Genomic DNA, 22,345 nt, shown 5'->3' with positions numbered 1-22,345 from the left:
GTCTGAGCATACCCAGCCCACTCGGGGTGAAAATTACAAAAAACACAGTTGATGGGCACAGGGTCAGCGCTGATTTGCATATCGCCATTGTCTAACCCAGGGTGGTGTGGAGTGGAAAAACGATGGATTTGGGCCCAGATCTTTGGACTGGGGTGAATGTGTGACATTGATCCACATTCTGTCCATCACTGTTGTGTTTGCAATTACCGCACTAAGTGTACTGGGGATGCTCAGACGTGAGTCCCAGGCACTCCACACCACTGGAATCAAGCTAGCCGGGCTGATGAGAGGTGTTACCTCGAAACCGGGCCGGTCCTCGGATGCTTGTTTCCGTTCTGGGAAGGACATGGCTTTTGTAGTTCGGACTGGACTGTTCCCATCGGGCACAGGGTCAGCGCTGATTTGCATATCGCCATTGTCTAACCCAGGGTGGTGTGGAGTGGAAAAACGATGGATTTGGGCCCAGATCTTTGGACTGGGGTGAATGTGTGACATTGATCCACATTCTGTCCATCACTGTTGTGTTTGCAATTACCGCTCTAAGTGTACTGGGGATGCTCAGACGTGAGTCCCAGGCACTCCACACCACTGGAATCAAGCTAGCCGGGCTGATGAGAGGTGTTACCTCGAAACCGGGCCGGTCCTTGGATGCTTGTTTCCGTTCTGGGAAGGACATGGCTTTTGTAGTTTGGACTGGACTGTTCCCATGGGGCACAGGGTCAGCGCTGATTTGCATATCGCCATTGTCTAACCCAGGGTGGTGTGGAGTGGAAAAACTATGGATTTGGGCCCAGATCTTTGGACTGGGGTGAATGTGTGACATTGATCCACATTCTGTCCATCACTGTTGTGTTTGGAATTAATGATGTGCCACGGAGTAATGACCAGATGAACGCTAATGCCCGCAACTTAAATTAGAAATGTAAAATGCCTTTATGAAAAGACTAACCAGGCAAACAGTGCGATAGAACACTAAGAGAAATCTATCTTGAAACCGTCCGGAGGAGCGCGTTGTCTCTTTAGTTGATTGCATTGTATCACTTTTGTGGTGTACATCAAATATAATAAGATAGAATGTGCCAAACAGTAAAACCTTGAGGTATATTTCTTTTGTCATTAAAAACACATGTTCTTATTGTCTGCCATTGTACAGTGGCGTAATGCAAATGACGGGGCACTCCTGCGGAGTAGGCTCAGTCGAGCCCCCCTTGAACAGTTGGACCCCCCGACACTGCAGCGGCCTGCTCGGTAAAGCGGAGTGGCTTTCCAGAGCATTTAACTATTTGTTATTTCATGCCATTGCATGCATTCTGCAAGGCGTTAGGGTAAGGGGCCCCCCAACCAAGAAACCCTGGGGGTCCCACTGCAACCCGCAGGCCTCTGTTACACCCCTACTGTTGCATTTTTGTCACCTGCAATAAGTGTGAGAAATATCAGTGCATGTGCAAATAGTATGTTGCATGCATTTGATATCCTGGAACGGAATATAGGGGTCATAAAATTATGTATAGCTATTGAGCCTCAGTTTGTAATAGACGTCCAGTAGCTTAAAGAGCGTGTGGCATAACAAGACGACACAAGTAGTGGTACCTCTTAAAGGTCCTCATTAGGAGCAGCCCGGTTCATTGCAATATGTGCAGTAACTGCTGTTACAGCACATATCGCAATCATGAGCTTAGTGATAAATTAATGCCACTTATTTTGTCCGCCGGCCGCATCTCTCCTCGGCTTCTCAGAACCAAGAATCATCCAGGCTCCCCACAGCCAATCACAACGCAGCAATGCAGTGTTGGATTGGCTCACGTAAGCCAATCTAAACACTGCAATACAGTGTTGTGATTGGTCTGAGCACCGTGGATCCGTGCTCAGATGGGGAATGGGGGCCTTGGCATGTTCCCCACCAGGCTGTGTATTGCAGCCTGGTGGGGAACATGCAAAGTGTGCATGACTGTTTGGCCGGGCCAGGACAGCGGCCAAGCAGTCATGTTCATTTGGAGTGTGCAAAACACTCCTCCCCGGTGTCTCCAGCCCTGCCCTGCCCTAACCCAGCCACAAACCTGTGAAAAATAAAATAAGAACTACGTTATAATCATTTCATTTTTCCTGCTCAAAGAGCAGTGGGGCAACGCTCCTCTGCCTTAGCAGAGGAGCCACCCCTAGAAAAAAAGCTATACAGATCTAAATAACATAAACTAAGTAACATAATGAAAAAAACATTATGCACAACACAACAAAACCCTCAAAATAGAAAGCAACAATGCAACTACAGTACAAGACAACATTGCATCGCAGTAATGCATCACAAAACACAGCATAAAATAAATAAAAAAACCACAGAACTCAACAGAATGCAAAACAATGAAATTAAGGTTTTGTGAATGGTGTTTGAGAGTGTGCTTTGTCCCCAATTCCTTCAAACTCTGTCACTGGATTCACACACAATCAATAGTACTGTTGAAGACCGTTCCTGCTGGAATCTACTCCATGTCTTCCACATCCTAATTACTGCAGTCATCAATATCTATCAACACAAGATTAAAAATAGTGACTCAAAGTCCTTATATGGTAACAGCACAATGTACTCCTCTGAAGCTGACATTTCTACCTAAGACTCAGGTGCATCAAGCACAGGAAGTATTGTCACCCGTTAAAAAAATTACCCATTTCACCCAGGCCAGGCCTAGGTAGAAATAGAATGTGTGCTTGAGTATTTTGCAACAGGGATTGATAGAGGACGCTTAGAGTGGTGGCAGGCTCTAACCTTAGGGCAGGTGTGCTTTTGTATGGCTTTTCCGTGAAAATGGAAGTAATGCCTGTGGGTGTGGATTGAATTATCAATGTGTTTGCAGCCATGACCTATTTTACATTAAATGACTGCTGTCAGCAGAGTAACAAAAATACATTGTTTATCTTCCATACACAGGGACAACAGTTTCAGCAATAAGATACCTAACAAACCTTCCCATAATCCATCCATGGTTTGCCACCCAGGACTTATTAGTTATAACATCGATGCATCTCACACAAGTAAAAACAGCCTGTCAAGTATTTGATGAATAAAGTGCTATCTGTCTAGAAACCAGCAGCTTTGTGTGATGTGTAGTCGATTTAATGACAGTCCACAATGCAGAAGCAGGTACTGTTATGTAAAACCTTAACAAACTGCCAACATGGTCCCACATCTAAGTGATGTGATGCTTTCATAAAACTGTTGAAATAAAGTAAGAGCAAAGAAGTCATTAGTGTAGTGCTCCTGTACACCATTATCTCTCCTCGCTACAAATTGTAGTAATAATGTAGGGTTACTCTGATTTGGACATTGTATGGTTGTTCAGAAGAGCTTTCAATGTTATAGCAAAATTCAGAAACAAATTCAACTAAGTACTGCTGCATTCATAATTGAGGACATTCTTCAGACACACCACTCTGTTCTATCCTACACAGGATCACACAAGTCAGCTCAGATTTTTTTAATGGCAGCAGGACTTTTAAGTTCACAGGATCCTTCAGATCGAAACACACATTTATATTGGCCGGACTGAACTGGAAATATGTAGGAACTCTAGTTTTAGGGTTTCATGTGCTCACTACTTCTCTCTGCAGTCAGTATGTTTTCATTTTCCTGGTACAACACAATAAGGGTGTTTTTCCAGCTGAGACGAGCCCGGGCCTCTGGACCAGGTCAGGAAATTCCATCCCCTTGTTCTGGAGTGGATCAAGCCCTAGGCACAGAAGAAATAAAGCAGTCTTCCTCTAACAGGCAATTAAAAGTTGTCTTGCAGTTGTCCGATAGACTCCTGCTTTCTTGCTCCAAACTTGTTCTGTAGTACCATTGGGACATGCAAGGCTTCTTAAACGTGGACTAGTGTGGACTATCCTAACTCCTTTTCGCGTCTCTCCACAATGTTTTTGTGCCTAATGGTGCCTACATTCACCCAGTGTGTTTTTTGTTTTATAATATACCATGGCAGAGTCACTTCTTCCTTCCCTAGCTCCTCTCACTTCCAACCATTTCAACTTAGGTCCCTTCATAAAGATACCAGAGACAACTGACAATACTATCTTAGGAATTGCTGGGCAGCAGATTTTAGGTCTGGCACTACCATCTCCATGATAAAAGTTATGTGACCTGTTTGTTTCACTCCAGGGTGGGCTTCTAGACATTCCTCCTAACTTTCTTCAGATTATTGTGTATGCTCCCTTTGAAGTCTGGAGCACAGCTGCCTTGGAGCAAACCTGACAATTGGTGAGAGGTGACCCTGTCTTTTTTAGCAAAAGTATGAACAATATGTTAAACGACCACAGGCAAAAGTTGCTTGATAAGGCAAACAATATCAAATTTCTCAACAATTAAAAAAGAAAACTAATGTATGTTGCTCGAATTTAATTAAATTAAAGATGTGGGTGTTCTAGGACAAATTACATGCATGATATAGTTTTGGTATTGACTACTGATCATGCAGATTTGTTCTTGCATTTTTGGGCTCAACTAGCACTGAAAATGTACCTCCTTTACTGGTTCATTTACTATCACTTATTTACTTCCTAACTTGGTCCTCCGGTAGATCTTTTGTGTAGCACTGAGGGGAAAGAGTTAACATATCTTGTCCAATCAACATCAACTTACAATGCAACCAATTTGGTTACACAAAAAGGACTGGGAATCCGTAGTCAAGCTCAAGGGTGTTTATTACAAATTAGTGATCAAATTCCGATATATCACTCTTAAGGCCAGACTATACAAGTACAGTATAGCAACAGGGAGGCCAAGCCGCCTAAAGAAATTTAGGTTGACAAGAATTACAAAAATACAAGGAGTTCTGTGGCCGCAGTACAAAACAACATAAGCTCCTGATGCTCTGTATAAATTCTAAATTGGTCCTTTCTAGTCCTTTGCAATCTAAGTCTTTCAAGCACAGATTAAGGTACATAATGGGTCGGAAATAAGTGTTAGTCTACTCCACACTCAGGGAATTAACAGGAGATGGGAAAAAGTCTCTAAAGGTCCATTCAAATGGCAATGGAATCTGGGATAATGGTTAAGGTGGAGTTCAAGGAAGGTTCTGCATAGAGTATGTAGAAAGGGATTCAGCAAAGGAAATTAGCATGCGATCTGCAAGAAGTCATCTGCCTTGGTCATCCAGAGCACTCAATAAGTTAAAGAGTCTAGACCCCGTTGGCAACTCCCCTTTGGTTGCATCATCAGTAGGATTCCATTTTATCTATTTCAAAGGCTGTATGGATTTATATAGTACACACTCTGCTACAGCAGAGAAAAATTCCACGCTGGACAAGGGAACACCATTTTGGTCTCACACTTAGGGTTGAGTACAATAGTACAACAGGTTTCTCATGTGCTCACAGTTAAAATCCATTCCCAGACATGTATCTATTACTGTTACAAGACATGTATCTATTCTAAACTAGTAATTGCAGGGCAACACCTGCAAAGCAAGCAAGTCAGCAGAAATACAGGAGCACAGTAGGTTCCCATGGGATAAAGATTCAGGCCTTTAGAGTGAAACCTTGGTAACTTTAAGACATTAAATCAATAATGTGCATTTAATATGCATTTGCACATTTAAACATATACATATGTACTATTCATATTGTTCATATTGTATAAATCATATAGCAAGCAATTACATTGCACAACAGTATACTTAGGAACTACGTTTGAAAGTAAATAGTGTCACATTAATGTATGTATGATGAGACTTTATCGTTTAACCTATAGTAATATCGTACACACATAAGGATAGTTTAAAGCTAAGAGCACCATTTCTAACAGGTGCACAGACACATTAGCTCACGTTTATGAATCAAGTCTAAGGCTTCAGCAATAAAGCACAGAGGATGGTTTTAATGTACACTAAACATTGCAAATGTTTTTATCTTTCAATATAGCTAGCATTATAACTATAAATCATGTTAGTTGCAAAAAAACTCATTACATTTTATTATTATAGTTCAGTCACTTTATTAATCAACATCAGATAAATGTTTTCTAACTCATTTCATTAAGAGCGCCTCTTGTTTATTGTAGACGGGTTGTAAGTTAAACATCAAACATTTCTTGCGAGATTAGTACAAATTCTATGTAAGCACTATAAATTCTAAAGTAAAGACTCTGCACCAGCCGTGCCAGGTGCAATGTGTGTATGAATCATCAAGACACGTAAGTTTTATGTGCAAAGTGCATGTTCATTTTGTGTATTAGGTATCAGTCGTATTTAGGTTTGTGACGTGTAAAGGGTGGGCAACTTTGCGGTGCACCATTATATTGATCAAATCTGATATTTAAATTCCTAATTGGATATGTTTTATTTTCAGTATCTAAAAGAGCAAATGAGAGGAAACACTGACCCTGCTTGGTCATTTTATTACTGCCCCCCATGTAGCAGGGATGCCTTTCTGAAACTAATTACTAGGAGTACCTTGTTCATAGTTCGACAGATCTCAAGTCAGTGACAGCTTAATGAAACTTACAGCAAGATGGCAGCGTCATAGTAATAGAAGCTGCAGAGAGGATACAAATGTGTACTATATTTACAGAGCTCATGTACCGGAGACCGAGGACCACAGAATAAGCAAACAATTGAGAGTTCCAAATAAAATGAAGTTTGCAGACAGGATCAAAGTAGCTAGATTTCTTTGCTGGTGAGGTCTGTCTTGCTGTTAATATGGCCACTCGTGCTCTCCAAAAATGCCCACTAAAATTAATTCCCTTCAGGCCACTTCAAAGGCATTGTAGTACTTCTGAAGACACTAACTTAGGATGTCCCTCAGAGGAATGGAGGCAGAATTGGAGGCAGAATCTAAAATAAGCAGTTCTCAAAAGAGGTAAGGTTCTTGAAGCCTATTGAATGGCAACTCTGAAGGCAGAAGAATGGTCAGTCCCTCCTCATCGTCCTGTGTATTGCATATGTTCATTTTGAAGCTTTGGACTGGCAGTGACTCAACCCATGTTGGGTGTGATGTATTCTAATCACAGGCTTGAATTTCATTATTCACTTAAACTGGTTAAGGCAACAAAACTACCCTTGCCTCATAAGCAGCAGAGATAAGCTAACAAATTAATGTTTCGTTGTTTAGTTGATATTTTCAAGCCAGATTAAATGTAATACTTTATTATGAAATTATTTGTTGCCACTGATCCTACGATCTAAAATAAAACATATATAAATATATTCATCTTAGAGAGACATTGTTCTAACAGGAGTTTAGTTAGGACTCATTGTAGTTTTATTGCATTATGGAGGCATTGTACTACTTTACCATTACATAACTCACCCAGCTGCAACAAGCAGAGTGTTACAAGATACTATTCTTCACTATTATTTTATTCTCCAGAATAAGCCCACGGGTCTGAGAATTAGTCTGGATACTGTCACAATAATAGGGCCATCATTAGAGGAACAAAAACACATTCTTTATGAAAGCGCAGATTTCACCCAGAGATATGCCTGATGGAATAAAAGGCCAGTCCTGGCCAGGAGCGCTTCTCTGTTCCACTATGTGGAATAACACGACACAGTACATTTTCTTTGTGATTTTGAGCAACTACCCCAGTGTGGTAAACGTTCATGGTTGGTCCTCTTCAAGATTCAATGATCTTTATTAGTTTCCTTTGTTTTGAGCAGTCCAATACTTATCCAAAATATATATTCTATTGACCCACATACCAAAATATTATTTTGAGACTAGATATATCTCTGAAAAGACTGAAAGTTTTATATAGCTGGACCCATGGCAGCAAGCAGAGAATAGGCAAAGCATGGCAAATTCTGCTGGCTTGGACCTGCAGCATTGTAAGCCATAATCATCAAGAACATTTTATTAAGTGCTCAACACACCTAAAATGGACAGTTATTTACAATGTAAGACTTGCCATTCCTTGCCAATCGGAGATGGCAGTTTTATTTATTTTGTGCATGCCATAAGTGAATTAAAATAACTAATCGAAACCAGTAACTCATTCTAGAGCTTTGGTGATTTGATCCTTCTCGGTAAAAATAGCAACTGCTTTGGTAGCTTTATTCTGGACCATTTGTTACTCATGAATGTTGTTTTAGTGATTTCCCGCATTCGCAGGTTGCATTAATCTGTATTAGCACTTTTCATTAAGGCTCTAGTGATACTTGGACATGTAAGGGTGAATGCAACGAAGTAGTTTAGATTTGTAATGCACCAACAAATTAATACAGTTACCATGGCAGTCTTGGTCATAGTGGAGTTTAGACTAATTAGCAACTATTTACCATAAACAGGTTGGATGTTAGTTGCCCCTGCCCAGAAAGTAGAGACCCATAAAGATGATGATGTCCTTTGAGGAAACAGGCATTTTGCAGGTCTCCCCACAGACACACACACACACTTTTTGCCCCCATTTGGACTACTAGCTGCTGGTATTCCAACTCTGAGTGCCTGCTAAACAGATCTCAGTGCCAGTGTTCTAACCCATTACAAAATGTATGTTGAATTGGCAACCCTCAATCTGCATAAGCCTACTTACTTATAAGTCCCTTGTGTATGTTACCAAGTTTACCCAAGGCAAAGAAGACAGAGTGTCCCCCAGGGCTGCAGCACTGATTGTGCCATTTTGTGTGTGGCAAGGTGCAAAATGGCTCTCAGCCTGCCACTGCAGCCTGGAAGAGACCTTTTAAAACTGCTACTTCAACTTTGCCATTTACACCCATGGCAAAATCCCCATGTACCTTCCCAATGTCTATAAGGGTCCCCTAAGGAAGGCCTATGGAGCCCTAAGGCAGGGTGCTGTATATTATACCATACAGTATTTACTTTTAATATATCCTAACAGCAAAAAACTTCAAGTTGTTTCTGCTGTGGAAAGGTTAGCAGCCCCATTAACTAACAGAGTTACCAGCTGACCTCTCAGCCCAGCTAACTTCTGAATGGGAGTACTACAAGATATCACATTAATCATGACATTAAACCTGAATTACTTGATGCCCAAGTTAAATTTAATGTCACTTTTAGGGAAAGGCAACTTTTAGAAATTTGGCAGTCTGTTGCCCAGTTTGTCCAGTGGCCTTGCACAGTTGCTGACTATGAGACAGCCTTCTGCCATCCTGGGGGTAGTGTGAACAACTCTCATGAGCAATAGAAGCCGGCTACAAGGTGAGGTGTTACGTCCCCCTTAAAGGAAGTAACTCAGGGTGTTGGCCCAAAAGCAAACTTCAAAGGCAAAACCCCCTTTGATGAGCAGAGGGTGATCACACTCCTGAAGGGTTGCCCCTTTGTTCATGTAGGCAGGCTGGCAGTGGAAACAGAGAGTGGAAACCAGTAACTACCTGTGGGCTTCACGCCTACTGCACCTGTTTTGTAGTAGGCGTGTAGCCCACAGGAAGCCGCACCTCTAGTGTGGGATACCAAGCTCCTAAAATCCATGGAAGGGTTCAGATATATTGGGTGTGGGCAGAATAGTGTACTCTAGGATTGCTTGATTCCACACATAGCTGGAAGTTGTCACCCATTGACTAGTAACCACATCATGCCCATAGGGCACTTTCTGGGTGTAAGTATGGCACCCTGGCACCCTGAACCTCATATCCTAACAGAAGTGGAGAAAGGGCCTGCTGGCCTTCTACTGTTTTAAAGAAGACTTCAAGTGACTTCAACCCCTGTGGCCAAAAGTCACCCCACTTACCCGTGGACCAAGAAATAACCACAAGGAAACCCCCTCGACTGCACAACACCCAGAGGATTTTTTTATATCCTCAGCATCCTGCATTCCCAGTATCAGGACCACTCCATTGAAGCCTAATGCGGTCTTGATGTAAAGTGTGGAATTGGACTTGAGATAGCTTTGGTGACCTGGTAACTGTTCAAATACTCCTTAATAGCTCTGCTGACCTTTGTTGGATTTGGTTGTCCCACTTGGCCCAGAGTAGCTTAACACAATTGTTCCACACTTTTCAAAAGTTTCTAAACTTTACTATTACCAATGCTTGTTTTCTCTTTGGGCTAAAAAGATGAGATGTATGATGTACTTGAAAATCTATATATGTGGAACCCTCCAGTGGTTTTTGCTCATCTTGGTGTTGTCGTGTATTAGTGCCTTAGCTCGGCAATGAATACACAGGAGCCAGGTACCGGTTTATATCTCTTTATTTCTATGTGTGCTCAGGGTGCCCCTTTGCGTCCGTCCTCTTCGTCGTTCCGATGTTAAGTGTCCTCTTCCTGTCTGCCCACAGGAAGTCGTGTCCAGTGACCTGGATGCTGCCCCGTGGCCCACAGGGTCCTAGTGCCCTGGGATGGTGGTCAAGTCACCACATCTCCCCCTTTGTTGCAAACGGAATGTCTTTGTCCCATGTGCAAGTCCTTGGCCCAGGGAGAGAGAGAGAGAGAGAGAGAGAGAGAGAGAGAGAGAGAGAGAGAGAGAGAGGGAGAGAGAGAGAGAGAGAGAGAGAGAGAGAGAGAAAAGAAGTCTCTACATTTCTTCCAGTAGTCTTCTTGTCTTCTTGCACTCCCTTTTTGGTCTTTGTTCTCTGCTCTGTTCTTGTCCTCCGTTTTCCTCTTTTGTTAGTACTGTCTCCCTTTTTGGTCTTTGTTCTTGTACCCTGTCTTCAGTTGTTATTTCACTTTCTTCTTCCTCCACTTTCAATTCCTTGAAGTGGGAGCTGTTCCTTGTTATTTTCCTGTTGTCTGAAGCTGCAGTCACCATTGACCCCTTCACATCAGTCACAACCAGCGGGTCTCTTGAGAATGGACTGTCCGACTTCCTTTGTTGTTTCTGTCGCACTACCACCAGATCCCCTTCAGCCAGCTGGTGTTCTGTTGCATTTCTCCTTTTGTCGGCATATTCTTTCATTTTTTGTTTTGCTTTGTGATCTCTGGCCGCAATGTCACTTCTGGTCGTGTTTTCCGTTACCTCTATCTGAGGTAACCTTGTTCTGCTCGATCTCCCCAGCACCAGCTCTGCTGGGCACTTGCCGGTGGAGCTGTGAGGGGTGTTCCTGTAGTCTCTGAGTACTTGACAGAGCGCTTGTCCAATAGATATTTGCGTCAACTTCGCCCGCATGATGGCTTTCTTTATTGTCCCCATGAATCGTTCTGCCATTCCATTGGCCTGTGGCCACAGGGGAGTTATTTTCCGATGTGTTATCCCCAGGTATTCCAGGAATCTGCGGAATTCCTCTCCCGAGAATGGAGGACCGTTGTCCGTTTTCAGTGTTTGTGGGGAGCCCCAGGCGGCAAATATGTCATCTAGCACTGGTAGCGTAGCAGTTGCCGACGTCGACGATACTTCTCTTACTATTGGAAACCTCGAGAATTCGTCAATGACCACTAGTAGGTATTTTCCATTCTCCAGTGGCCCATAGAAGTCTGTTGCCAGCTCTGTCCATACTGCAGGTGGCAGTTCCGACAACTTCAGTGGTGTCTGTTTGGCGGGAGGTCCTGTTACTTGACAGGTGTGGCAGTGCGATATCTCTTCCTCTACCATGTTGTCCAAACCCGGGAACCAGACTTTTTCTCTCAGCATCTTCTTTGTCGCCACAATGCCTCGATGCGACTCATGTGCTAGTTCAACTGTTCTCTTTCTGAGCCGACGTGGTATTACAATTCTGAAGCCCCTCATTAATATTCCTTTCTCTGTTTCCGACAGCTCTTCGCTTATCTTTTTGAAAGCCAGCAGTTCCTCTTTATTGACTCCTTCCTCTGTGATGGTGTTGCTGTTGATGTGTCTCCACCTCTGCTGCCGTACCACCACTCCAACGGCTTTCAGTGTCGGGTCTCCTTTTGTTTCTCGCTCTAGTTCTTCATTTGTTATGGATGCCGGAGTGCTCTGTCTCACGATGAAGTTCAGATATTCCTCTGCCATCGTGGTGCCCCCTTTTTGATAGGGAAGCGGATGCCGTGACATGTAGTCCGCTGGATTTTGATCCTTCCCTGGTTTATGGACAATCGTGAAGTTGTAGTCCATCAACCTTATTCCCCATCTTTCAATTCTTGGTGGTATCTTTGCCTTTGGGTTTCCATAGATTGTCACTAGCGCTTGATGATCTGTTACGATCGTGAACGGTTTTCCATATATGCCCTGGGATGGTGGTCAAGTCACCACAGGTGTCTGAAATAAAAACCTATTTTTATAAATTGGTGTTGATTTCATTCATGCTGTGTGACTTTCTTATACAATTTTTTGTTCCTCATTGTTTTACTCTAGTTCTTATGTTTGAGCCTTGCTGCTCAAAGCCACAGCTACCCAGGGTTGAGCCTAATGTTTTACAAACGAGCCTGACTAGGCCCAAAACAGTTTTGCAGGTGTACAGACATAGATTCATTGACTGGCCTGTTCAGATAACCTCAGTGCCTCCCTAATTCTAGTAATCGCAAGGAGGTTGTTGAGAACATTCAATGTGAATAATAGGTTGAATAGTATCAACAAGGTGGTGTTTCCTTTATCAATGGCATTGTAATGAAGTGCAAGTTAGTGTAATTATTAGACAACATGGAGCGGCCTGTAACCTGTAAGCTTCAGTCAACCAAATACTTTAAGGTCTTAAATAAATATTTTGTCACTGCTCTACAAATGTTCCCTTCAATTTACAGTTCATTAACTTAGAGAATTATGGTATTTTCAGAGGCTAATCTCCATTTCTTAGCCAATTCCTATTTTTTAGTCTACAAGAATATGCTTCATATTGTTTAAGTTGTCATTTGCTCCTGCATGAAATCTGTAATGCATAATGTTCTAGATTTTTAATGAATATTATAGCACTTTTTTCCAAAGTTACAACAGCAGAGTTGAAAATGGGATGCTCAGGTCCACCGCAGTGTGGCTCAATGGTTAGAGCGGCAGACCCTGATGCAGAGATCTGGCCCGGGACCAGGGTTCAATTCCCGCCTCGGTGAGTCTTGGGCTCAATTTCCTCGGACCTGATAATTCTCGCCTCGGTGCCTATTCTAATCATGGATCCCGCTCTGCAACTCTGGGCAATAGCTTGCTTAATCTCCACAACGGCCCCAACAGCGCTGGGATGCCTGGCTTCACCTTGGGGGTGCCCAGGAGTGGACATTTCACAGAGAAAAGCCAGGAAGGGTTCCAAAGCGGTATGCGTTACAGCGACAGGACACCCCAGTTGGGGTATTGGTGCGCTTTACAAATACAAATTACATTACACCAGAACCTTCCCCCTGTTTTTCAGAAGGGTCATTGGAATCCTTTGTCCTCACCTTACTCTGGGACTTGTCTGTGTCTCCCTGCACCTCCCCTAACTCTGCGGAGGGAAACCAGAACCACCCTTTTTGGCATAATTCCCATGTGTCTTCTTGAGGACCTTGGTGCTGAGCCAGTTGTCCACCTACATCAGAAGCTCCATGTGGTCATTGAGTTTACTATCCACTAGGTGTTGGCTCAGCTCTGGAAAACAATTGGAGAACATGTGCTCCATGGAAAATAAATTGGACAGCCCTTGGTAATCTTTCACATCAGTGCTCTTCACTCAACAATCCAGTGCCTTGGAAAAGTAAATCACACGATCCACCCAGGACTGTTGTGGCAAATTATGTCTGTCCCTACATTTTGCCTATACTTCTCAGGCAGTTGCCCACCTCAGATAGGAGTCCAATATTTAAGGGTGCTGTCTTTTAGTTGTATAAATCACTGGTGCACTGTATGGAAATATAAAACAATCACATATTTCTAACATTTTTAGAATATTTTAAAAATTCACCTTTTAGCTTCCAAAAACATCTTTGCAGTGGCACCCTATTGTCATCTTGTAAAATGGGCTTTAAACATCTGTATTTAAACAAAGCCCTTCTCTGCAAAATGATCATTAAACAATTTGATGGCTCTGTGTCACTAGGACCACCACAGGCCTTTAAACCAATGCATTTTTGTAGTTGCAGTTTGCTTTAATTGAACACATACATTACCAAGCATAGTAGTTAATTATTAAAGAAATGCGTGGACCCAATACTGCATACTGATAACCCTATTTCAACCACAGTATTATCTACAATTTATAATTATGGGTTCTCCCGTGTATCCGCATTATCTACTAAATGTTTTCACAGTTTGAAGTAAATATTTCCTTCATTTTGGTCTTTGCAAATAGACACTCATTAAGAGAGATGTTTTCTAGTTCCAGCGTACAAAGGATTTTCTTTCCATGCTCAGATTTGAAGATATTGTAAAATCAATTATATTATATTGTCAAATTCACTATAAAAGAATAATTCCCAGAGACAATGTCCAGTGTGTAGTACATACCTCACAATAGTCCCCAAGAAACGACTGCACATTATTTTTTCAACGGGGATAATATATAGGAGTAGTGAAGCTCTTAAGGAATCCACTAAATATAATTTCTTATTCATTAGCCAGATAATGATTTATGATTAACCCTCTCCTTTATATATAGTATTTTGCACATGATATGCACAGTTAGATTATAAGATGATCAACGTTTCCTAGAATAGGTATTTATTACATATGTGTCACAAAGTGCACAGGCTTCTCTCCTCATAGAGTTTGATTGATGATCAGCAAAAGATAGAACATGACAATAGGCTATAGACAGAGAAGCAAGTGCAGGAGGATTGGGAAAGTGACTCCGGTGACATATTCTAAACCTAGTTCTGAAAGCTTGACTTTGTCAAGCTGAGGCAGGTATGGAGATCTACTATACGCGATTAAATTGACAAACTTTTTTTTCTAATTGTGAAAATTTGTCTTGCAGTGTCAAACATGCACACATTACAACATGAATATGCTATTCATAAGTACAGAGAAGACTTGGCAGCTATGTTCCTATCTAACCCACTGATGAAATGGTATACCACATATCATTTTATCACAGTAGTAGGTGCACTTTGAAATATTGTAAATTACAAAGTATAAAACAAATGTGATTAAACCAAAGTACATACCCAATTTCCTTCCCAAATGTTAATATTCAAAGTCTGTAAAATATATCATGTGTTGAGAGTCTCCAGCAAGATATATTGTACAACTACAAATGTGCGCAGTAGGAAAAATAATGAATGTAATACAATTTCAGAAATGTATATACATTCTTGGTATAAACTATTTATATTCCTGCAGTAAAGATTATCAAGACTGTATTCGGAAATCTTCTCTATCCAATTCCTAAACATAAATATCTCTTGTAGGATTTTATACTCAGATCTCTACATTGGCTGATGTACAAGAAAATGTTATGGAATATCTACATGTTCTAAGTCGACCCAAAGTTATTGACCAAGAGCATGATGTTGTGTGGACTGAAGCTTATGTTGACAACACAGTAAGTACACCTTGCTAGTACTATTTTCACATTAATTACAAATGTACAATTAAGGAACACACCCAGTAAGGCAACACAAATAATATTAATATAATAGGCAAAAGAGCATTATAAGTCTATACTTTTTGTCAATTGTAGAATAGATTTTGTGTCTTTTTCATTATACTCTAGGGGCCTAATTGTGATATCAGTCACAGTTGCCTCTGACTGATACCATTTCAAGGAAGGAACCTCATTAGGATGCACATGGTGCAGTTGTAAACTTCAATTTTTCAATGGGAGCTGAAACCACCCGCAGCACAACCTCCCATTGAAAAATTGAAATTTGCACACATCCCTGCACTGTGTGGCAGGCACCACATGGTGCAGAGATGTTGAGGGGGGGCACATAAGGTGACCCAGGCCCAAATGTGAAGGGCCAGAGGGGAAGGGAGACCTGCTATGGGCCACCAAAGTCAATTTCCGACAGTCGATTCATGTCAGAAAGGCCGACATGGTTTGCTGTCGAAACCACGTCCTAATCCTGACATTGGAAATGATGTCCTTAAGGGATTATGGTGCTGTTCCGACTGACCGATGACCTCCTTGAGCTGTCGGAACCGAGTTGAATTCCTCCGCTGGTTTAAACTACAACCACCATCATCCTAATGCAGCGGTTGGAGTTTAAACCTACCATGCCGGTCGGAAAGGCCGACCAACATCGTAATTAGGCCCTTAGTGTATGGAGAGGTACTGGGTCATCCAATCTAGAATCAGTGTTTCTCAATGCTTTTTGCCATTAAAACTTCTAACATCAAAGTAATGGATATAGTTGGAACTCTTGTCATGTTTGCTTTCTTATTTAAATAAAATGTATTGTAATTGAACTAAAACATTTAAAATAATGTTAAGAAGATGTAATTAATCAAATAAAAAGCTGCAAACAGTAATAAAGGAGGAAGGACATTAAATACTTGACAGCAGCTAAGAAGGACACATGTACTGGAGGGTGGTACAGATAGACAGAGTGTAAACAAGTTTAGTGTCTCAAAAAAGGCAAATGAGGGTTAAGTACTGCCATAGAGTCAATGTAGATACAATTAAAGTAGCTAATATTTTAATTATATTATATTTCACATCCATGGGCATTATCAGCAATATCAAATGACAGCTGCTAAATCTTCCTTATAAAATAGCTAATATTTCTGTGATGGGCTGTGCGCCATAATGGTGTTCCTGCTGAGTAAATAATTAAGATAGGGACGGGTATTAGTTCTTTAGAGTGGTCCGGCAACCATGCCCCTCCAAGAACAGAAATAAACTAGTTCAAGTTCCAGCATGATTTGGGAGGACACACTCACTGGAGAGGCCCACCAGAGGACTGTCAACAAGTTAGCATGCAGCGGGGAGTCAGGTGCCGACGTGCTTCCAGATTAATTCATGCCTGTGAACAAGGACCGCGAGGTCCGAAAAGCATCCAGCAAGGAACTTTTCGCCATGCAAATGCGGTTTGCTTGAAGTAAAGTTATAGTAGGACCTGTCCCGGGGAATGGGGGTCCCCTTGGCCAAAAGTAGCCTGGGAGGGGGGCTGCGTGGCCCTATTCGCATTTCTAAAAATGTATTTGGCCCCTTGTTACAGTAACATTCAGCTGAAAATCTTATATATTTCATCATCATAAAAATATCATATACCTTTCCTAAGAGGGAACCTAGGTTTAAAGAGTTGCAGGTTGGAATGAAGAGAAGATAAGTTGGAAATGGTTCTGGGTATTTCCGAAGACGTTTGAATGTAAAAGCTTAGAGTTTCAACATAAAATCCTGATTCTCACTTCTGTTAGATAAGATTTAAAAATTAAGATTCAGCCTTTGCATCTGTAAAGGCTCAGTACAGAGCAGGGTGCCTTTTTACGACAAAATAATATTGGCTGCAGCATATGCACTAAATTTGTAAGTAGGTCAGAAAGTTGTCATATATTTGCTGAACCAATGTGAGGTATTTTCCAGGGGCATTAAAGCCTCATATTCCAGATTTTCCCATGAAAATAAGGCAGCATCTGTATATCCCTGAACGAATCAGTACTTAATTTGAGTTGGTGTTTGCCACTGGGGGCAACCAGCACTCAGTTTTGAGAACAGGCACTTATTTTACCTTTGCCGACATTTCCCTAGAGCCAGAGAGTGAAAAAATGCACAATGGGGAAAGAAGGACGACGAGAAAGACGTAAAACCATCACACATGGAGACAGCAGGAACCCACAAGAGTGAGATAAAGGGGCAGGGGGTATCTGACAGTGTATTAAAGAGGTCTGGGGTGGATATAAGATAACACACCATGCTGACATGTAATAGTGCCGCCGGGCTTCTGAGCTGAGCTTTCACATCCGCATTCTTTCTTTTACAAATTAAACAGTGCTCCCGCTGGTGTTTGCACAAGGATCATAATTTAACTCTTTCATGGTAATCAGGGCCTTAGTTTATGAGCTGCAAACAGCACAGATCAGAAACCGATCTATCGCAAGCACGTCTCTTTGTTTCTGAGAAAGGTTAAGCAATCTTTTGAAAAACAAAATCGTCTAGTGCAGAGATGCAGAACAGCCCAGTGCAGAGAAGTAGTACAGGCTCCTAATAAGGCCCCAGACCTCCGTCCCTAATTATAGATATCGGCCATTTAAAGTGAGAATAATAAACAAATACATATGTCTTACTAAAAAGTGGTGCCATTTAAAGAATGAAATAAAACCTGTCAAGAACGACTTAGGAATCGTGACAAAAGGAACTAAATTTGCATAAGCAAATGTAAATATACCCAAGTGAAATGACTATCAATTAGCTGTCTACAGCCTCCCTTCTGCTAGTCCTCTCAATAGATGCAAATATACAATGTCAATGTAGTTCTATGCAATTATCAAGGGCACCGCCTATGCAGCAAGTTATGTTTGATGAACCAATGAGAATATTTATTTTTAATACTGGGCACAGGTTAGAGATTATGTCACATCAGTCAGAACCTATTTATTATTACTCCTTGCAATTTATACAATATTGAGAAATCTAAACAAAATGTTTGCATGAGAATGATTACTCAGTTTTGTTCTGTGTTGATGTGTAATGTGTGTGCAATATGAAATGCAAGAGTTCACTGTGTTCTAAGCATGAAAGCAGAAACCGTACACATATGGTGAAGAACATAACCTCTCTTGCTGGGAATGAGGAACATGGAACGGCATCTGTATAAAATGGCAACCGAGAAAAGAGATTATGTTTGGACTTCCATTTCAGAGCAGATGGGTTCATTAAAGCTAATAGCCCCCTGAGCCTTTAGAAGCGGTGCTAAAAAAACATGTGGAGCATACTGTTACACTTCACATCTTACCCTACGATCATTAGATCTCTGGCACATGCTGTAAACATTACAGCACTTTATTTCCATTGAAACGCATTACTGTTGTGATAATCTCTGCTGATGCGCAGTAATGTAAATACATAGAATGTGAGAGGGTGGATTGTGTGTATTTTTGAATGCATGGCATATGGAGAATACTGTTAATTAAGCGAGAGGAATAGTGTCTATATTTCGGATTAATTTAGTTTTAATGTAGTTTTATTTATAAACGCTGTGTTGAGAGGAAACAGCACCCTCCTAAATGTTATTTTACAATTCACCTTGTGAATAGCAGTGAGATCTGAAGGTGATGGGGACTAAACCACAGATTTGCTGAGACTTTGGGTCAGGTTTGCGCCACTTTTGTGCCACAGCTCGACACAAAATTAACATGTCTTAGAGTAGGACTTTATCTCATAAATAATGGAACATAGCACATAGCACTGCCTTGTGTTACCTTGCATTAGAGAGGCATTACATGGGAGGAGCATGGGCATTCCCTTCCCTCCAACCTTCTTTTTTAATGCAAAAATGGTGCGCATACCTCTGGCTGTTGTAATGAGAGGAAATATATTTCTTATTGTTACTTCCTCTTTGCATGTGCATTTCATTCTGCAGCACACACATAAAGTGGAATAAGCCTCTAAGAATAGTTTTTTAGGAAGGACTACAAAGGAGACATGCTTCATGACACAAGGGTGCCCTATGTCGGTGCTAGGCAGCTAGAAGTGTGCCAGCTCGACGAAAGAGCAAAACTGTATGCTACAATACTAGATATACGCATTTCTAGTCTCTCCCTTTGAATCAACACATCACAGCAACTACACTTGCTGTGTTATGCTTCAAAGTTTACGTAGGGCCTAATTACGAGTTTGGAGGTCCTTAGGACTGCCAAACTAGCGGTCTATGTGTGGTGGTGGTCGGGGACTGCCTCACCCGCAGTCTGACCTCTGTATTACGAGTGCGATGGTCGGACCTCCATGGGACCGCTGCAACTGTCAGGGATCCGTAATCCCTGGTGTTGGCGCTGCAGGTTTGAGACTGCAATATGCTTGGTGGTGGCACTGCGGCACCACCAAGCATATTACAAGTTTCCTCACTGCCAGTAGTCTCATGGCAGTTCTCACGCCGCCAAACTGCTGCGGTACAGTTCTAGGGTCACTTATGAGCCTATAGACTGCACCACTGCGGGACCGCCACACCACCTACCTGCCAGACCATGTATTAACTCGTAAATGGGTGAATGGGTGGCAGTCAAGTTTGGCAGTGTGGAAGCAGAGCAGTGGCATGCAGCCCGCTCCCACACTGCCAATCTCGTAAGGCCCTAAATCTGGTCCTAAATGTCAACAGTGTGATAATATCAGCGGAGTAGGAAATGTGAAAGCAAGAGATGCTCTTACCTATATATCCTGTTTTCTTTATTCAGCACAACAGCCATGGGTTTTACCCTCCAAATGACAGCTCATGAGAGACAGTTTTTCCTTTCTATTGTTATAAATGTTTACTATATTTCACTTGATTTGATTGAGATTCATAATAAAACTAGTTCTATGCCCAACAGTTGATCTCTCTACCATCAAAAACATTGTCATTGTTGTTTTAGGCATCTGGAATTACTCTCCATGGGACCACTGCCTTAATGTTTTTGTCTACATTTACAAAGGGGAAAGGGTCCAGTTTGTGAATGGTTTGCCACTACCTTTCGGTAGTAGGTGAAATATTAATGTTTTGCAACTGAATTTCAACCCAAAACATTAATACATCCGAATCCAAATCACTATCTAGAAGGGATTACTTCTAAAAACCAATTCTGTATGTAGTACCAAATGCCAATTACGATTTGGTAACAAGTTACTAAATTGCAATTTGGGTTTTGTATATACAAAAAGGCAATTTTGCGGTTGCAAATGGTCTGATTTTGAGAATCAGAGCCTTTGTGACCGCAAAAAACTTAGTACATTTGGCCCTATATTCTCTGGGAAAATAAGCATGAAGCTGAGAAAAAACTACGAGTTAGAATCTAGAACAACTACTTCACTGTTTGTGGGTATTGTCACCATGAAATACCACTGTCAATAGTATGCTGGTGAAAATGGTAAACAACCTTTACAACGAAACTTTTACAACGCACTACCATTACAACGCGGTCATTACAACGCAAACTATTACAACGCATTGCGCTGGGGGGCGCTCTAGGATAGGGAATAGGTTAATTTACTATCCAATAACCTTCCCTAGTGTCCATGGGGACTGGAGTTGGAATAGTAAATTAAACTATTCACTATCCAACACCCACAAGCGCTATGCGTTGTAATGGTATGCGATGTAAAAACCGCGTTGTAAAGGTATGCGTGGTAAAAGTATGCGTTGTAACGTCATACATCCGGTGAAAATACCCCAGCATGCCAACCAGACTTTCAATTTGAGTAATGCCCATGTACCCAGAATATGAGGTTACATTCCAAACACCTGCATATGCTGTTGAAACCCAACCATAATCAACAGGTTTGGCACAAATTCTGCAATCTCAATCACAAAATGCCTCCTCCCATGACTAAGACATCCAGTCGAGGAGTCAAATGACTATGTATGTGGCAGATTACATTATATATGGTGTTCATGTGCAATATACAGCCTTAATTAACAATTTTGGCTCTTGTTACCTTTTTAATGAAGTTGCCTTGCTAGTCACTAAATAACTGTTTAGTATTTATTTTCATTTTATGTTTAGAATAAGAAAAATACATTCACCTGCACAAAATAGGGAACACTAAAGTGGAACCACTGTTCCAGTGCATTTGAATAAGGATGATTAATACCAGACATGAAACAGAACACATATTCACCTTGGTCAATGTTCTCCCAATTAACTCCATTTGCACCTTCCCTTTAGCTTGTCAAATTCAGCAAGCTACTGAACCTCAGTTGCCTGCTGGCAATTAGTCATTCATCTAGCTCACTGCTTGACCCTGCGTGATCGATGTCCTGAAAAACATTTGAAATCAATACTCCTCTTCTTATGAGAGACCTCATTGACATTTTGCCTTGGAGCGAGGCATAGTACCAGTTGAAAATAAAATGGCAACTCTTGAACTACTTCTTAAAAACCTACCCTGAAATGTAAAACTCTAGATAACTTTTCTGTCTCATCTCCCTTTTGCCACAATCCACTAAAAAACCATATCAGGAAATTGACGGCAGCCACGGTTTGCAGTGATGAATCACCTTTAGAGAGTCACAATCCCTTCAAAAACAGTTTCCCAACCCCTGTGACTGGCGATTCATCCACCAACTGTGGGCAACATATCTGTGCAGTCCTCAGCTTCAGCCAGGCAGTGATAGTTTTTTCCGGTTTTCAGAACTCATTGTAGGGTTCACAAACCCATGGAGAGCTTTGACGCCATGGGCCCCCAATCTATTGAAATCTGTATGGGTATGTGTTAGACCTCCTGGGGGGTCCATGGATATGGCTTCAGATTCAAAGACTCTGGGCCGAATATAGGCCCATAAAGCTTTCTTAGGGATTCCTATTTCCTGCTTGCGAAGCTTGCACCAGTTTTACGACTCCTGGCCAGAATTTGCCGACCCCAGGAGCCACTCTGGGACCCACGAACCAAGCACTGGCTAAATTTACATGATTTTATTATTTTTTCACTGAGGGGGCATGCCACACCTTAGTTGACTACAATTATGATGACTAGCCATGACA

The 22,345-nt window shown here is 41.6% G+C and overlaps 1 protein-coding gene across 1 annotated transcript in view; it reads left to right on the top strand.

The window, feature by feature from the left end:
* Window positions 1-22,345, top strand: part of CACNA2D3 (calcium voltage-gated channel auxiliary subunit alpha2delta 3) — a 2,522,256-nt gene that overhangs the window by 1,393,239 nt on the left and 1,106,672 nt on the right. The window contains exon 13 of the mRNA XM_078662383.1: window positions 15,142-15,275. Within this exon, the coding sequence (XP_078518509.1) occupies window positions 15,142-15,275 (134 nt within the window). The remainder of the gene's footprint in view (window positions 1-15,141; window positions 15,276-22,345) is intronic.

Source organism: Lissotriton helveticus, chromosome 9 (genome assembly GCF_964261635.1).
Source record: "Lissotriton helveticus chromosome 9, aLisHel1.1, whole genome shotgun sequence".
In the NCBI taxonomy this organism is placed as follows: domain Eukaryota; kingdom Metazoa; phylum Chordata; class Amphibia; order Caudata; family Salamandridae; genus Lissotriton; species Lissotriton helveticus.
This window is presented reverse-complemented; position numbering and strand designations above follow the sequence as displayed.